The sequence below is a fragment of the Euprymna scolopes genome, chromosome 1 (assembly GCF_053919585.1).
Source record: "Euprymna scolopes isolate OS-2025 chromosome 1, ASM5391958v1, whole genome shotgun sequence".
NCBI lineage: Eukaryota > Metazoa > Mollusca > Cephalopoda > Sepiida > Sepiolidae > Euprymna > Euprymna scolopes.
This window is the reverse complement of record NC_136482.1, coordinates 147,707,351-147,722,350: the sequence shown is the minus strand read 5'-3', so window position 1 is coordinate 147,722,350 and position 15,000 is coordinate 147,707,351. Positions and strand designations below refer to the sequence as shown.

Below are 15,000 nucleotides of genomic sequence, written 5' to 3'. Positions count from 1 at the left end.
CAAATTTATATTCCAACCGATCTCAACTATTCAAGAATACGCCTTGAGCCTGTTGTCCGCCTTCTATGCCAACAGAACATCTCACGAAACTTCTCGATGTTTCGAACAGAGGCTTTTTTTAACTTTGGTGATTGAGTTAGATGTTTATAAAGTGATCTAATCATATGTTGTCAGATGTTGAGTTTTGTAGCAGTCGGAACTTGCTACAATCACAGGCAGGAGCTAATTCTCGCGGCTCGAGATTATAAATCCATTTTCTCCCTGGCTTGTCCAATCACAAGCCAGTTCTCAATCACATGACCGAGTACATAAAAGGCGAAATCACAAACCGTCTTTCTCTTTCTCCCTGCTCTGCTCAGCAGCACACATCGCCGAGGGGGGGGGGGGGGGCTTCGGCTCCCGGCCAAAGTGAGTATAACAACTAGTATTATTCTCTTCTAACTCCCACTTATTTCCATGTGCGGTACCCACACAAACTTTCTTTATCATGCTACAAAGCTGCTCTCATTGATACACCGACACACACACGCACGCACACACACACACACTACAACACGTAAATACACTGTAGACTTTACTCTTTCTTTCTCTTTTTTTACCGGACTCCTTCGTCCCGACGATTGCTGTTCTCTCCTCAACAAGCCGTCAATATATTTAATCTGTCTTTACGCAAGAACACTTCCACCTACTAACCCGTTTCTCTCTTGTATATGCTACTAACGAAAATAACAAATAAAGTTGCTTTTGAATATAGAATTCCTTTTCATTGTCTCTTGTATTATAGTTTTGTATTTGTTCAAGAAATTGTGGAACCCTTTTTCGTACCAATATGAATTTGTTTTAATTGCCATGAATATAGTTTATATAATATCATAAGATTGCCTTTTAAATTATGTGCTGATTATTGATTTTATTTAAAGTAACATTGGTAATGTGTACGCAAATGTTCGGTTGGTATGTTTTAAGTTTTGTTTTAGTTCACGTACTATTGTATTTGTAAAATTTTGTAATATTTTTTCAGAAATAACATTGCATGCAGCAATTGTTCTGTTTTAACAGCGTCGGTAACCACGGCTTCCGAAATTGTAGAGCAACGGTTATCTTGGGAGACAAGTAAATACGATAATTTCTCATTGCTTTTCGTCTTGATTCGGAGGTGTATTTCCCTTTGTGAGTTAAACACGCCCTCGATACCAACCTGGAAATTTCTACGACTCGGCACGGTACATACAGCGCTTAGACTTCCCAAATAGACATCAATCTTGTACTAGCCAGACTCATTGTTGCTTAACTTCGGTGATCTGTCGAGAACCGGTGTATCAAGGTGATTGTGCCGTATTAATAACACTGGCCAACAAAAATGATTTATCATGTTACCCAAGATGTTTCAACTGTTTTTTTTTTTTTATCTAATTTGAGGGCGATGCTGTCAACTTTGTACTTCTCTGCTATGCTATAACCCCCTCAGTAGGAAGCCGATAGCCACAATAAAAACAGGCAAATCGAAGAAACAATATTTTTTTATGTAAATTTAAGACACATATTCATGAAATCATACTAAAATGTTCACAATTAAAGCTTGAAGTACAAAAATGCTAAGCATAGACATCATCATAAATTGACGTTTTACGGATGTTTTTAGAATGGGGGTGAGAGTCCAGCATCATCGCGCTTGATAGACCAACAGTAGTTTGTAAGCATGGCGGTATACCAACGACCTTCATAGCGAACTTCCATGTGGTTGATATTTTGAGGGAAGCGCTCCTTTAGCTCGTCGCTCATATCACCTAGATTTTCCGGAAAACGGGCAAGATGGCTGTGCAAAAAGTGTAACTTGATGCTCATATTTACACCCAGTTGACGGAGATTATGAGTAATGTTTCAACAAACTCTTTGCAGTTTGGCGCTTTTATTTTTACTCGAAGAATTTAATTACATTCGCACTCAATTCTGCAGGATTCATAAAATTACAGAAATTTGCATCATTCATTAAATTTCGAATTTGGGATCCATAAAATATTCCACCTTTTACTTTTTCTATGGTTAGGCCTGACAATTTCATGCAAATTTATTTCAAACAGTCACCAATTTTCTCAGAAGCCTTCATGAACTGTTTCACGATGCCAAGTTTTGTGTGAAGGGGAGGAATCACAATGTTGGAACGCTCCACCAATAGAGAAGCCAGAACATTGAGAGACACTCGGAAACATTTCATTGCACACAGGCCAATCATTTTTTATCCAGTACTCTGTTCTTTTCCTGCTATTCCACAAACACGAGAAACAAGAAAATTTTTTGTAGCCCGAGGAGAAACCCAACCATTTTCAAATCGACACATATGATCCATTGGTGCTCTCTGTATAAAATCCTTTTCAGAACTAATTTGATTTAATCATATTTTTCTTTGAGGGCCGTTGAATAGCCTAGAGGTACTGATCCATATCTTGCTATTGTGAAGGAGAACACATTTTAAACTTCATTTGGAACCTTCTATAAGAAGACGGCAATTTTAAGAATAATACTGTTTGACACCAACCTTCCACAGCATGCCGACAACGTCGTTGCAATATACTATATTGTTTTCCTGAGTTAAATATAGCAAGAATTCAATATGGCGTTTTCTATAGAAGGTTATGAGAGTTCCAGACTGAAATAGGCTTGTCTTGAAGCTACAAGTTCAGAAAATTCTTTGAAAGGGTTCAGATCTCTAGTCTCATTGAGAAAAAAGGCCGTGGTAGTGAAGAAGGAGAAAAGTTACATCTGAAACAGTGGCTTTACTACTGGCAGTAGATAAAACAGAAACTTGGTCTTCTTCAGAATCAGGCGATTCCAATTCAGGTAAGCCTTTAAACACTGGAACAGTAATTTCATTGCAGTGTGGAATTGGCCTAATTTCACACGAGGTTTGAATAAACCAACGAATTCCTGTTCTTCCTGTTGATTCACTTCGTTTAACTGCACAGAAATACCGGTGATCGAAATGGTTTTTCGGTTCAAGGCAGACCATTGGAATACCAAAACAGGGTGACTTTCTATCCTTTTTGTCCACTATCGAAGATACACAACACATTGCTTGCATACAATATGAGGTAACCATGCCTTATCGTGATCACCCAGCATGATCTACATGCACTGGGTTCCCACTGAACAGACAGTCAACGAGGAATACTATGTTAGGGTGTCAAGAGAGTTCAGGGAGAGGTTCCGTCGGAAAGGGCCAGCACTCTTCAAATCGGGTCAGTGGTATTTCTACCAGAACAATGTGCCAGTTCACAACTCCATTCTTGTTACAAACTATTTGACTAAGATGGGCATCAAAACAGTTCCTCACCTTACCTAGAGTCCAAACCTTGCTTCTGGTGACTTTTGGTTATTCCCTAAACTCAACGGAAAACCTTAGAGACTGTCGTTATGAGAAAATTGAGAAGATGGAAAGAGGCTGTGACTAGGGTGATTGACACACTCACACAAGAGGACTTCTATAGGGCCTTCAAGGAGTTGTTGGAACGGTACAAGTGCACTGCAGAGGGGATTACTTCGAAGGGGACTAAAGTTTCATGTGTGTACTATCAATAAAAGTGTCCATAGGCTGGAACCTTATTGAAGCACCTCGTATGACTATTCTTTTGTCATTTATTTTGATTATTATACAGCACTTACAAGTTTCTCCCGCCGTATGCAAACTACAAATAATTATATTGAAACTGAATAACTCGTGCGTTTGCAAGGAACGAAGACATTAGCGCAGAATGCTCCTGAAGCTTGATCGTAAAACAAAAACATTTTGGTATATTAAAACAAAACTCGTGCTGAAAGAGAAGTTAAGTGTTTTTGAATTATCTGTAGTCTGGAGATATAACTTTCTGAAGGTTTCTATTATCCGTGCAGTGATTGGTAAGTAGTGCGTAAACGCAAGTTATAATACAAAAACGCGACTAATTATATTAATTCTGTATTTGTTTAAGGTGTGATCGGTTAAAGAATGAACACTTAGTACTTTAAAGGACAGCGATTCTTACGTTCGCGCTTAAAGCAATAACCCAACAGAAAGCGGTAGATCGGATTTAATATAAAAATCAATGAATACGAAAAAAACTAATTTTTGTTTGTGCTTGAAAACACTTACCACGAGGAAGCACACAATTTTATTTTTAGCATTTGATTATGAAATTAGACCTCTCAATTGTAACGAGGGAAATATCTGCCTTGCGATTATTTTTGGCCAGCCTTTTGTTATTATTAGTTAGTGCAAAAATAATGTTGTTTTTTATCATTATATATATATATATATATATATATATATATATATATATATATATGTATATATATATATATATATGCGTAAAACGACATTATTTTTACACCAACCTAATACGTTAAACGGGACAATTTAATTAGATAACCGTATCTGTTGCTCATACAACGAAAATTAACCGCGAATCTCTATAAAGGTGATATTAAAAGAATTAACGGGCCGACTAAACTAGATATGTTATTGATAAAATCGATTGGACTTTTAATTTTCTTTTTACTAAAAGGTGTACAGATAAATTCTGTTTGCTAGTAAGAATCAGCTACTGATTTATCGTATGCAAATCAATTGCGATCTAACCGGAAAAAATCAAACGACTTTGTTTTATATATTTAAATGCTTGAGTCCTTTTTTTTTAATACATTCTTTACCGAGATATGTTTTGTTTAATCTAATAAATATATTAGATCGTAAAAAAAGTTGAACTTCATTTTGAAATAGATTTTCCTCGTTTCATTTAAAACGAGGAAAATCTATTTCAAAATGAAGTTCAACTTTTTTTACGATCTAATATATTTCAGTTATTTTATGAATCTAATCAATAATCTCAGATGGAATCGAAGTAAAATCTCGATGGTGTTTTCAGATTACTTGAACATTTTAACTCTTATTAAAACTTATTTGGATGATCTGATTCTTAACATCTCGATTTTTATAACACACAAACATTGACTTTATATACATACTAGCAAGCGGCCCGATATTGCCCGGTCGTAAAATATGCTTAAATATGATATTTTGATAAATGCAGATTTCGTATTTATTATTATACTAGCGAGAGCTACCCGGCGTTGCCCGAGTGTTTTTCGGGGTATGTGAAAAAACCCCGAAAATGTGAAAAAAAACAGGTGCCCGTGAAAAAAAAAAACGAAGCCTTCACGACGCGCAATTGGAAAATAGTAAAGTGTTAAAAAAAACAGGTGCGCGTTTTTGATTGACGTGACGGCGATAGGTATTCAGCAGTAAGCATTTTGTGCGGGACAGTTTTGAATGAGGTGAATAAATCGGTTTGTTTGTTTTTAAAAACCCGCTCCCTGTTTATTAGGAGGAGCGAAATGAAAGCTACAGTCTGATATGACGAAGTCGACATTGAACAAACGTTACTTAGCTCTCTTGAGACAACTGGCTTTCGGCCTGTTACTAGAGTCGAGTTTCGTTTTTTTTTATACCGAAAACCGAATGTAACGCGTGCCGATGCGGGAAATGTCGAATAATTAGCGTTTGAAAGTCAATAAAATTAAATAGCCAGGTGAGCTCTCTACTTATCTTTCATTATATATATATATATATAAATGAATTTATAAATATATTGATAAATTGTAATATCTCAGAGTTATCCAACTCTGAGATATTACAATTTATAGATGATATAAAAAGTTTTAAGAAGTTGTGAACTGAGCAAGCGCTTCTCTGAAAGAAGCCTTTTGTGGACATCGAGGAAAAGCGTACATACATACATACATACATACATACATACATACATACATCTATTTTCGCTTTTATATATATATAGATTATATTGGACCCAATATATAGTAAAGATTTGAAAAGTTAAAAAAAAGACCCATGCTTCACCACCGAGAATCAAAACCAAAACGTTTAGTTTATGATCTTGACGTTATTGCCTGAGCTATGAAGACATGTTTGCTGCAGGGCTTTCATCAACCAATAGCTATACGTTACGCATGCAGATTCGTAATGCCGTCGTTCGACCTTCGCCGAGCAAATTCTATTATTTTAATTTTTACACGTTTGCACCCCCCGATAAAACCCAAATATAAAGTTTCGTATGGGTTCGAATATTCTATATATCGTTTCATGTCTTTAGACCAAAAACGTACAGAGGAGTTTGGTAGGCAAAATTTTTAAACAAATATATATACGCACGCATAAATATATATAGAAAGAGGTTTGTGCTTACTATAACCTTTGTATGCAAATATTACGCAAGTATAAATCGTGTAGAAGATCTACATGAATATAATTACACGTAATAGGTAACTAAAGATGAGCATCCCATAAGAAAACCGAAAAAAAAAACTACTGGGGAATTAATTAAAATGAATGTTTAAAAGAATATGCAAATTAGTCAGATCTTTTGCAGATGAATGAATATATATATATATATATATATATATATATATATATATATATATATGTGTGTGTGTGGGGGGGGGGAAATATTCTTTTTTCACTTATATTTCCTTTTTATATATAGCAATCCTAATTTAAGAAGCTAAATGTAATTACAGGGCATATAATGAATCAATGACAAAAGTCTATATTCCAAATTTCATGAAGTTGACTATCTTACAATTTATTCCTTTAATTAGGTTGGCATTTACAATTCTTTACAGTATCTGTTTCGTAACATTAAAGCAATCACTTAATTAATTGATCAATCAATGAATCTATGTTGCCCTTAACTCATCAGAAGAAATAGCAACTATCAATCCACCAAAAGGGAATAAAATGCGTTTGGGCATGATTAAAATTCCGAAAATTGACAGAGAAGCTTATTATTTGCTTACATCACACCATTTTGAACTCAGATTCATTGATTGATGTAATAATTAAGTGAATGATTTTATGTTACGAAATATATACTGTAAAAACTTGTACATGTCAGCTGAATTAAATTGTATATATGTAAGATGGTCAACATCATGAAATTTGGAATATAGACTTTTGTCAATTTTAGGTTTCATGTATTATTACTTTATACATATATGGATATTAATTTTTTATTAATAACAAAACTGACGAGGTGTCATGGCTTGGTGGTAAAACATCGGACTGCTGATCGAGCTGTTACGAGTTCTATCCTTGCTGTAGACGCGTGATACACATGAACACGTGTTCATGGATAAGAAGCGACGTAAATAAAAACAAAGGGCAGGTAACTTCCTCAATGCTTACATCATTTGTAGACATCTATGCTGACGACACTACCATTTATGGTAGCACATCTAAGACAGTAAACAACCAAGTTCTCTCCAATTCTCTCTCCTCTGATCTTGAGCACGTAGTACAATGGGGTAAGGAGTGGCTGGTTACTTTTAATGCATCTAAAACCAAGCTTCTCTTATTACATCATCTTATTACATCATCAACATTCTGATCCACATCTGGCATCAATTGAAATGAATGGCTCTCGTCTTCAGGAGGCCTCAAGTTTTGACAATCTTCTTGGCTTGACCATTACTCCTGATCTTAAATGGAACACGTACATCAAATCTGTTGCCAAGGCCGCTGGAAAAATGGTGGGATCTTTCTATCGATCCGGTAGATATCTCACTGCTGATGCTATTCTCTATCTATATAAGAGCCAGGTACGTCCAAGGATGGAATACTGTTGCCACATCTGGGCAGGAGCTGCTAGAAAGGACTTGGCCTGCCTTGATAGAGTTCAAAATAGACTTCGTAGCCTCGTAGGAGATGTCCTTTTCTCTTCCTTGCAACCTCTATCTCACAGAAGAGATGTTGCGAGTTTGTCTCTGATGTATCGTTATTTTCATGGAAAGTGTCCGACTGAGCTTCAATCTATGGTCCCCCCTCGCCAAACTTTCACAAGAAACACTCGTCTAGCTGTAAACACTATCAATAATTCCCCCCACTCTTTATCTGTACCTAAACCTAAACATAGATTCCATGAACAGAACTTCTTTCTTAGAACTGCACGCCTGTGGAATTGTCTTCCGTTTTCCTGCTTTCCGGCTGACTACAATATGGTTGTCTTTAAGTCTAACGTAAATAAGTTCTTGATGAGCCGTTCCATATAAGTTATCAAATTTAACAAATTTTCATTACTAATGATTACTATATTGTCCAATTTCTAATGTACACTCTTTAACCCTTATCCTTGAGTGGCCTCTTGGCCTTGATAATGTGGTGATGCCTATGTAAAAAAAAAATGCTTAGGCGAGCATTAAATATCACAGAATCGCTAGGTGTATCAGAATTTTTGTAGGAATTTTGTACACCCTTAACACGAAATTGCGAATAAAATATAAAAAAAACTCGCAATTTCTCTTTTAAAAGTGGGTTGTTTATTTTCTTTATGGATTATACTTCCAAAATAAACTATTAAAGTTGTATAAAAAGTAATAGAAATAGTATTTTTTATTAAAAAAAAAACAGTAATGAAATTAATTGAATTTTACGAGTTCAGTATTTTTCAATTTTTAAACTTTAAAAATCTATCAAGATTTTTTTATTACTTCTATTTTTACGATATTTTCAGGGTCAATGTCAAATTTTATGCTCTTTTCAATAAACCGAATATAATATTTTAGACAAACGTTGTTTTTTTTTTAATTCACGCCCATCTATTTTGAAATGTCTATTAAAAAGTAAATAATTAATTTATGTGCCAAAGTCTTATATATCACAAATTGATATAAAAGATCAATAAATAATATATTCTAATTTAAAACAAAAAAAAAGAACAGTTTTTTAGAAATTTACCTGTAAAGTCCAAAGTTTAAAACCTTTTTTTAAAAAAACAAAAAAAAAAACACGTTGTTTGTATTTTTTTTTAAAATGAAACCTTGGTCCTTGCCCCTTTAATTGAAAAAAAAAATAGGGTTTGAATTACATTTTTCGAAAGCTTGGAAAGACAGGGGGTCGAATTATTCAATATTTTTCACGAAGTTTCTGACACACCTACAGAATCGATAATAAAAAAATAAATCAACATAGATATTATAGATAGATATACTTACATGTCATTGGAATCAGGTGATTCATGTTCATGTTGGAACGCAAAATCTGAAAATAAAGACAAGTAAAAACCTCAGGTAATGATTTAAATATCAGCATTAGATTCGGTGTTAAAAAATAGCCTTGAATATTTCATCAAATTAGTAAAGCCTTGAATATTTCATCAAATTAGTAAATTTCTCGCGATATTCGAAACACAAATGAACCAAACTGTTAGACATTGTATGTTTCTTGTCCTACGTTCAGTGTGAAACTTAATCGCTACAATAATTAGCGTTGCGTTGTAAATTAGTGTTATCAAAACATAGGAGACCTTGTGTATTCCCACTATTTATTATTTTACTTCCCTTAATCAAGCGAACTGAATTTCATTTCTCTGCAGTAAGAGTTCGAGAAGATAGGCTGAATAAAAAATATAAAAAGATAATCTAATTGTAAAATATTATATTGATTGTAAAGGAAAATTCTGTTAAATAAGTACTGAATCATAAACTTTGTCTGGAATTGATGTGCAGTTTTCATGGCTAATGAGTTATATAAGAAAAAAGCTGGTTTAATTTTTTACCTATATACAACTCTTAACTTATTGTAGTCAAGCATTTTTGTTCATGAACCATTCCAATAAACCGCGCAAATATGGAACGCATTGTACCAGGCTCGATGGGCCGTTTGCAATGGCGTCCATATTTACATAGTTTATTTAGATTGAGAAATTCAAATAACATAAAATGATATTCATATTCCACACACACACGCGCGCACACACACACACACACACACACACACACACACATATATATGTGTGTGTGTGTTTCGGACGATATCAAAACATCGTTAAACTCACTACTCGTTCAAGCAGCCGCCAATAGCGTAATGGTTAGAAGCCTTGACTGCCGTATAAACGGTCGGGTTTCAATCCTGGCTTGAGGTAGTTGCCTGTCTAGCCGCACTGATGAGCTGTGAAACAGCGAAACAGTACTGTATGTGGATGACTATATATATATATATATATATATATATATATACAATACATGACAATAATAAATTGCGGTTTCATTTAATGCCGTAACCAGCAAATTTTAGCATTGCTACAAATATAATTTGCTGATTTATTTCTGTCCTCTGATGAGAAGAATAACAAGAATAGCATTCTTTGAAACTCCGCGGGATAAGGACTTTCTAAATTGTTTTTGGAGTATTCGATAGAACAATAAATTTTATTTTAAATCTTATAATAAGCTCTAATCTCTGTTGTGTGTGTATTAAGTTGTGTTATTGGTTGGAATTAAAATATCTATATATAAATACTAGTATTTATATTAGATTGAAGTTTACCATTGCTTTTATCAGGTAAACACGGCATCTCCTTTGATTTCATTATATATATATATATATATATATATATATATATATATATATATATATATATATATATATATATATATGAGCAAACAGTTAAAGAAATGTGTTAAAAAACACTTTGAAATGAGTTAAAAACATATTTAATCTGAAAAGGAAACACTAGATAAATGGATAGTCCTTAATCCGCGGAGTTTCGAAGAAATACTCTCCTTCTCATCAGAGGGTAGGAATTAGCACTTTGCTAATTTGCTAATTCCTACCCTCTGATGAGAAGGAGAGTATTTCTTCGAAACTCCGCGGATTAAGGGCTATCCATTTATCTAGTGTTTCCTTTTCAGGTTAAATATGTTTTTAACTCATTTCAAAGTGTTTTTTAAGATATTTCTTTAACTGTTTGCTCATATTATAAGCTCTATTTCCTATTTGGTTTTATCGAGCTTTTATATCTGGCTGAGATAATTTTATAAATATCAATTCTTTAATATTTATAATTTACTTTCATTTTACCATCTTGGATCATTTTGGTAAATTCAATTGTAATTTTCATTTTATATATATATATATATATATATATATATATATATATATATATATATATATATATATATATATATAAAGGCTTCCTTCAGTCTTGACAGACTATGGATACCCACTGTAAGGGTGCCTGCGCGTGAAATTTGTGTGGCAAGAGTTGCGCAATCATCAACCACGCCTCTCCTGAGTCAACATTGTTGCATACCAGTGGCAAGTTGAGGTATAAGACGACTGGAAACAATGCCGAGATAAGCGGAGAGCACATACAGCGCCTAGAATTCCCAAATGGTCACCCATCTGGTACTAGCCAGGCTCAACGTTGCTTAACTTCGGTGATCTGACGAGAACCGGTGTGTCAACGTGATTATGCCGTGTGTGTGTGTGTATATATATATATATATATATATATATATATATATATATATATATATATATATATATATATATATATATATATATATATATATATATATATATATATATATATATATATATATATATATATATATATATATATATATATATATATATATATATATATATATATATATATATATAAGAAGAAAAGATATTGATGATAGAAAAGCATGTACTGATGCATATAGATTTATTTATCAATTTGAAACAAAATCTAATGCCTCTCATCAAAAGAGGAGAGTATATGCTAGGTAACAAGATATGAATGCAACGTCTAGCAATAGGCATATTTGAGGGTCTTGTATAGGGAGAGTACATGGGAGGATTATTAGATAATTATGGCATTTTAAATATACTAGAGTGGAATTTTAACAGGATTCGGTGGTAGCGGTATGGAATACACTTTTAGGAGTAGATATTATATGATATGGAAGTTAATTAATGAATTGATTAGCGTCTGATTATGGTTAATTATACTAAGCTATACAATTAAAATAAAAATAAAAGATTTACAAAAATTACAAAGTAATAACATATGAAAAAGAAAAAAAAATAGATAAGCGAGCCGTTTGCAATTGCGTCCATGGGTTATTTAAATTGCCAAAATATAAATAATATGAAATCAGTTACATATTGGATAAATATATTGCTGTATTGGACGGAAGCATACATATCAGCATTTCATCTCCTTTGATAGAACTCGGTGCCGGTCCACAAGTTCAAAAGGACCCAGGCTTGACTTCAGAAGGAGTGCTACGACTTTTTACATTTCTCTCATTGGCCTCCCTACTCCCTCGACCTGAAACCACTTGACTACTTCGTTTGATCATACGTCGAGAACATCACAAACATGAACAAAACCATCCGCTGAGTGTTCACTGAGCTCCCGCCAGCAATTATGGAAAAGGCATGCTCCCAGTATCAAGGCGGTGATTGAGGCTGAAGTCAGCTACATTGAATAGACGTTAGTTCTACTACATAATTAACTTACCTGAATTGATTATTTCAATAAAAGTTTCAAAATAAACCTGTAGTGTTGTTGTTTTCTTTTGGGCGACAATTTTATTGTTCCACATTGTAAATCATCTGTAGCTACTGAGATAGCAGATGACAGTCACTTTGATTTTGTGACTCATATATTATAATTATTTGTATTGTAATTGGCGTCGAAGACCATTTTATTTCGTTATTTGTTTTTACTCTTGTTAACCAAAAATAAGGCATATTGCTATTTGAAACGTAAAGGGTTATTATTTTAAATCGTGTCAAACAGTGACATGTGGAGAGTTGAGCAGCGAGATGTCTGTTCACATTACATTTAAACTTATGCAAGTTAGTAAAGAAAGAAGAAAACAGGGAGCACACAGGTCCTGGATATGACCTTAAACTATATCCAGTGGTGAGGCCCTAGCTTGCGGGCTTTGGGGAGTGTGGAGCCACTCTTTAATTGCCATTGCTCCCAGGTTCACTCTGACCCGGAGTGGTAGTACCTGTTAGGGTCCCAACTATGGGTTAAATAGAAACCGACTTGAAAACAACAAATATATTCTATTAAAATATTTTTCTTCAAAATCTTTGGATGTGACATTAAATAACCTGAAAAGGGTTGATATGCCGTAAAACAAAAACAACCAACTTTTAACCAAAAATAAGGAATATTGCTATTTGAAACGTAAAGGGTTATTATTTTAAATCGTGTCAAACAGTGACATGTGGAGAGTTGAGCAACGAGATGTCTGTTCACATTACATTTAAACTTATGCAAGTTAGTAAAGTAAAAAAAGAAGAAAACAGGGAGGGAATTCCGAAGTGTAGCAGTCCGGACGAAGACGCCATGAGAGCAGAAATCTTTTCGGTATCTAGGGACCTCAAGATTAAAAGGGGTGTGATTTTGCTGCTTGTCAGGTGTATGTACGTTTAGGGTATGTAACATGCTTGCAAATCAGCCCCGTTTTGAAAATATTAATTCGTAAAGCTTGTATAAAAATTAAAATAATCTGCCGGTAAGAAATGACGCATAGCTAAGGAAGGGAACGAGTTCTTTTAAGTGACGTCACAGCGAATTTTCGAGGCAGATGTAATCTCGCGTGTATCCCTCCCAAAAGCCAGAATTTGAGGAGGGTAGGGTTGATTGAAGGTGTGTTAACATCGATTGATTAACAAGTACGGTTTTGCATTATCCTTTCCAAAGAAATATAACATGAAAAACATCTATGAATCATCACAAAGTTGGTCCTCTTGGTAAGATTTTGTACGAGGTGACTTCAATTTAAAAGTTGTCGTACTCTTAAAATTTCAGTATGTTATTGCTATACATCTTATGTGATGCCGACGAATTTTTATGAGTTCAGGTTCAAATGAACAGCTACAGCAGGAATTAGAATTGTTCCTTGTGATTTTGGTTATTCTCTAATCTCAAGGAAAACCATAGAGGCTATCGTTATGAGACAATTGAGGAGATGAAAGAGGCTGTGACAAGGGGTCATTGACATGCTCACACAAGAGGACTTCCATGGGGCCTTCCAGAAGTGGTTGTAACGGTACAACAAACGCATTGCAGCCGGGGGAGATTACTTCGAAGGGAAATAGTTTCATGTGTGTGCATTATAAATAAAATTGCCCATACGGAAAAATTCGTAAACTAAAATTAAGGCACCTCGTATATGGTCGCTGTTACATTCCCGCTTTCACTGTACAAATCCATAGTGCTGGAATATCGTTTACACTATTATTCTTTTTATCTTTGAAATTCCCCGTGTTTCCTGTTTCTTCGGCCCTACCAACGTGCAAAATTTAAATGTAATGCAAACAATCAGTTTCGTGTATATTATCCACCTATTTTGCCCCTAAAAATATGTCCTTTATCACAGTATCTTCTTACCCTTCAGTGGTAACATAACTTGTTTGGGACGAACAAAAGTACAAAAAAAAAAAAATGTGTCTCTATGTCTACGATTATATAAAATAAATTTTGTTTCTGTGTGTGTGTGTGTGTGTGTGTGTGTATGTGTGTGTGCGAGTGTGTGCGTGTGTCTCGATTTGTTCCTTATGTACTCGCAAACAGCTGGACTAATTTTTTGGAAATTTCACAGAAAGGTACTTGATGTATCTGGAAGTGTTTATACGTAGGATTTTGTACCAGAATGTATCTGATAAGTATCAAAAATCGAAAAATTCCGATTAATGAAGGTTTTTGATTTTGACCAAAGTTAACACTCTATACAACCTAACATCACAAATGCATTTGAGACGTTTTATGACCAGACAAGCAGAAAAATCCAGCCTATAAAATCAACTGCATATTCTTTTATAAGACAGAGGCGCGTTTGAAATGAATATTTCTTTTTAGAGCACCATTGAACAATGATGCTGAACTTTTGTACGTTTAACTTTAATTCAAGTGACTACGTAAAAATATTTTCATTACATCAACAGTTGGTTCTTTGATAAGACAGGAGCGCGTTCGAAATGAATCTTTTTGCTTAGAGCACAATTGAACCATGATACTTGACTTTTGTATTTTAAACTTTAGGCGAAGCCATTGTTTACAGATTTTGTTTTTAAATCATCAGTAGTTTCTCTACAGTGCAATGTAGATGACAATGTATTGTGGAAAAAGTCACTGTAGGGAGGCATATGAAGTTTCCTTCCGG

General features: G+C 34.2%; 1 protein-coding gene and 1 pseudogene across 2 annotated transcripts in view; both read right to left on the bottom strand.

Moving 5' to 3' along the window:
- LOC145276553 (uncharacterized) overlaps positions 1-15,000 on the bottom strand; it is a 62,715-nt gene that overhangs the window by 1,359 nt on the left and 46,356 nt on the right. For both annotated transcript variants that reach the window (XM_080127749.1, XM_080127756.1), the window contains one exon: positions 9,037-9,082. In XM_080127749.1, coding sequence (XP_079983875.1) covers positions 9,037-9,082 — 46 coding nt within the window. The remainder of the gene's footprint in view (positions 1-9,036; positions 9,083-15,000) is intronic.
- Positions 11,191-11,307, bottom strand: LOC145285053 (5S ribosomal RNA; annotated as a pseudogene).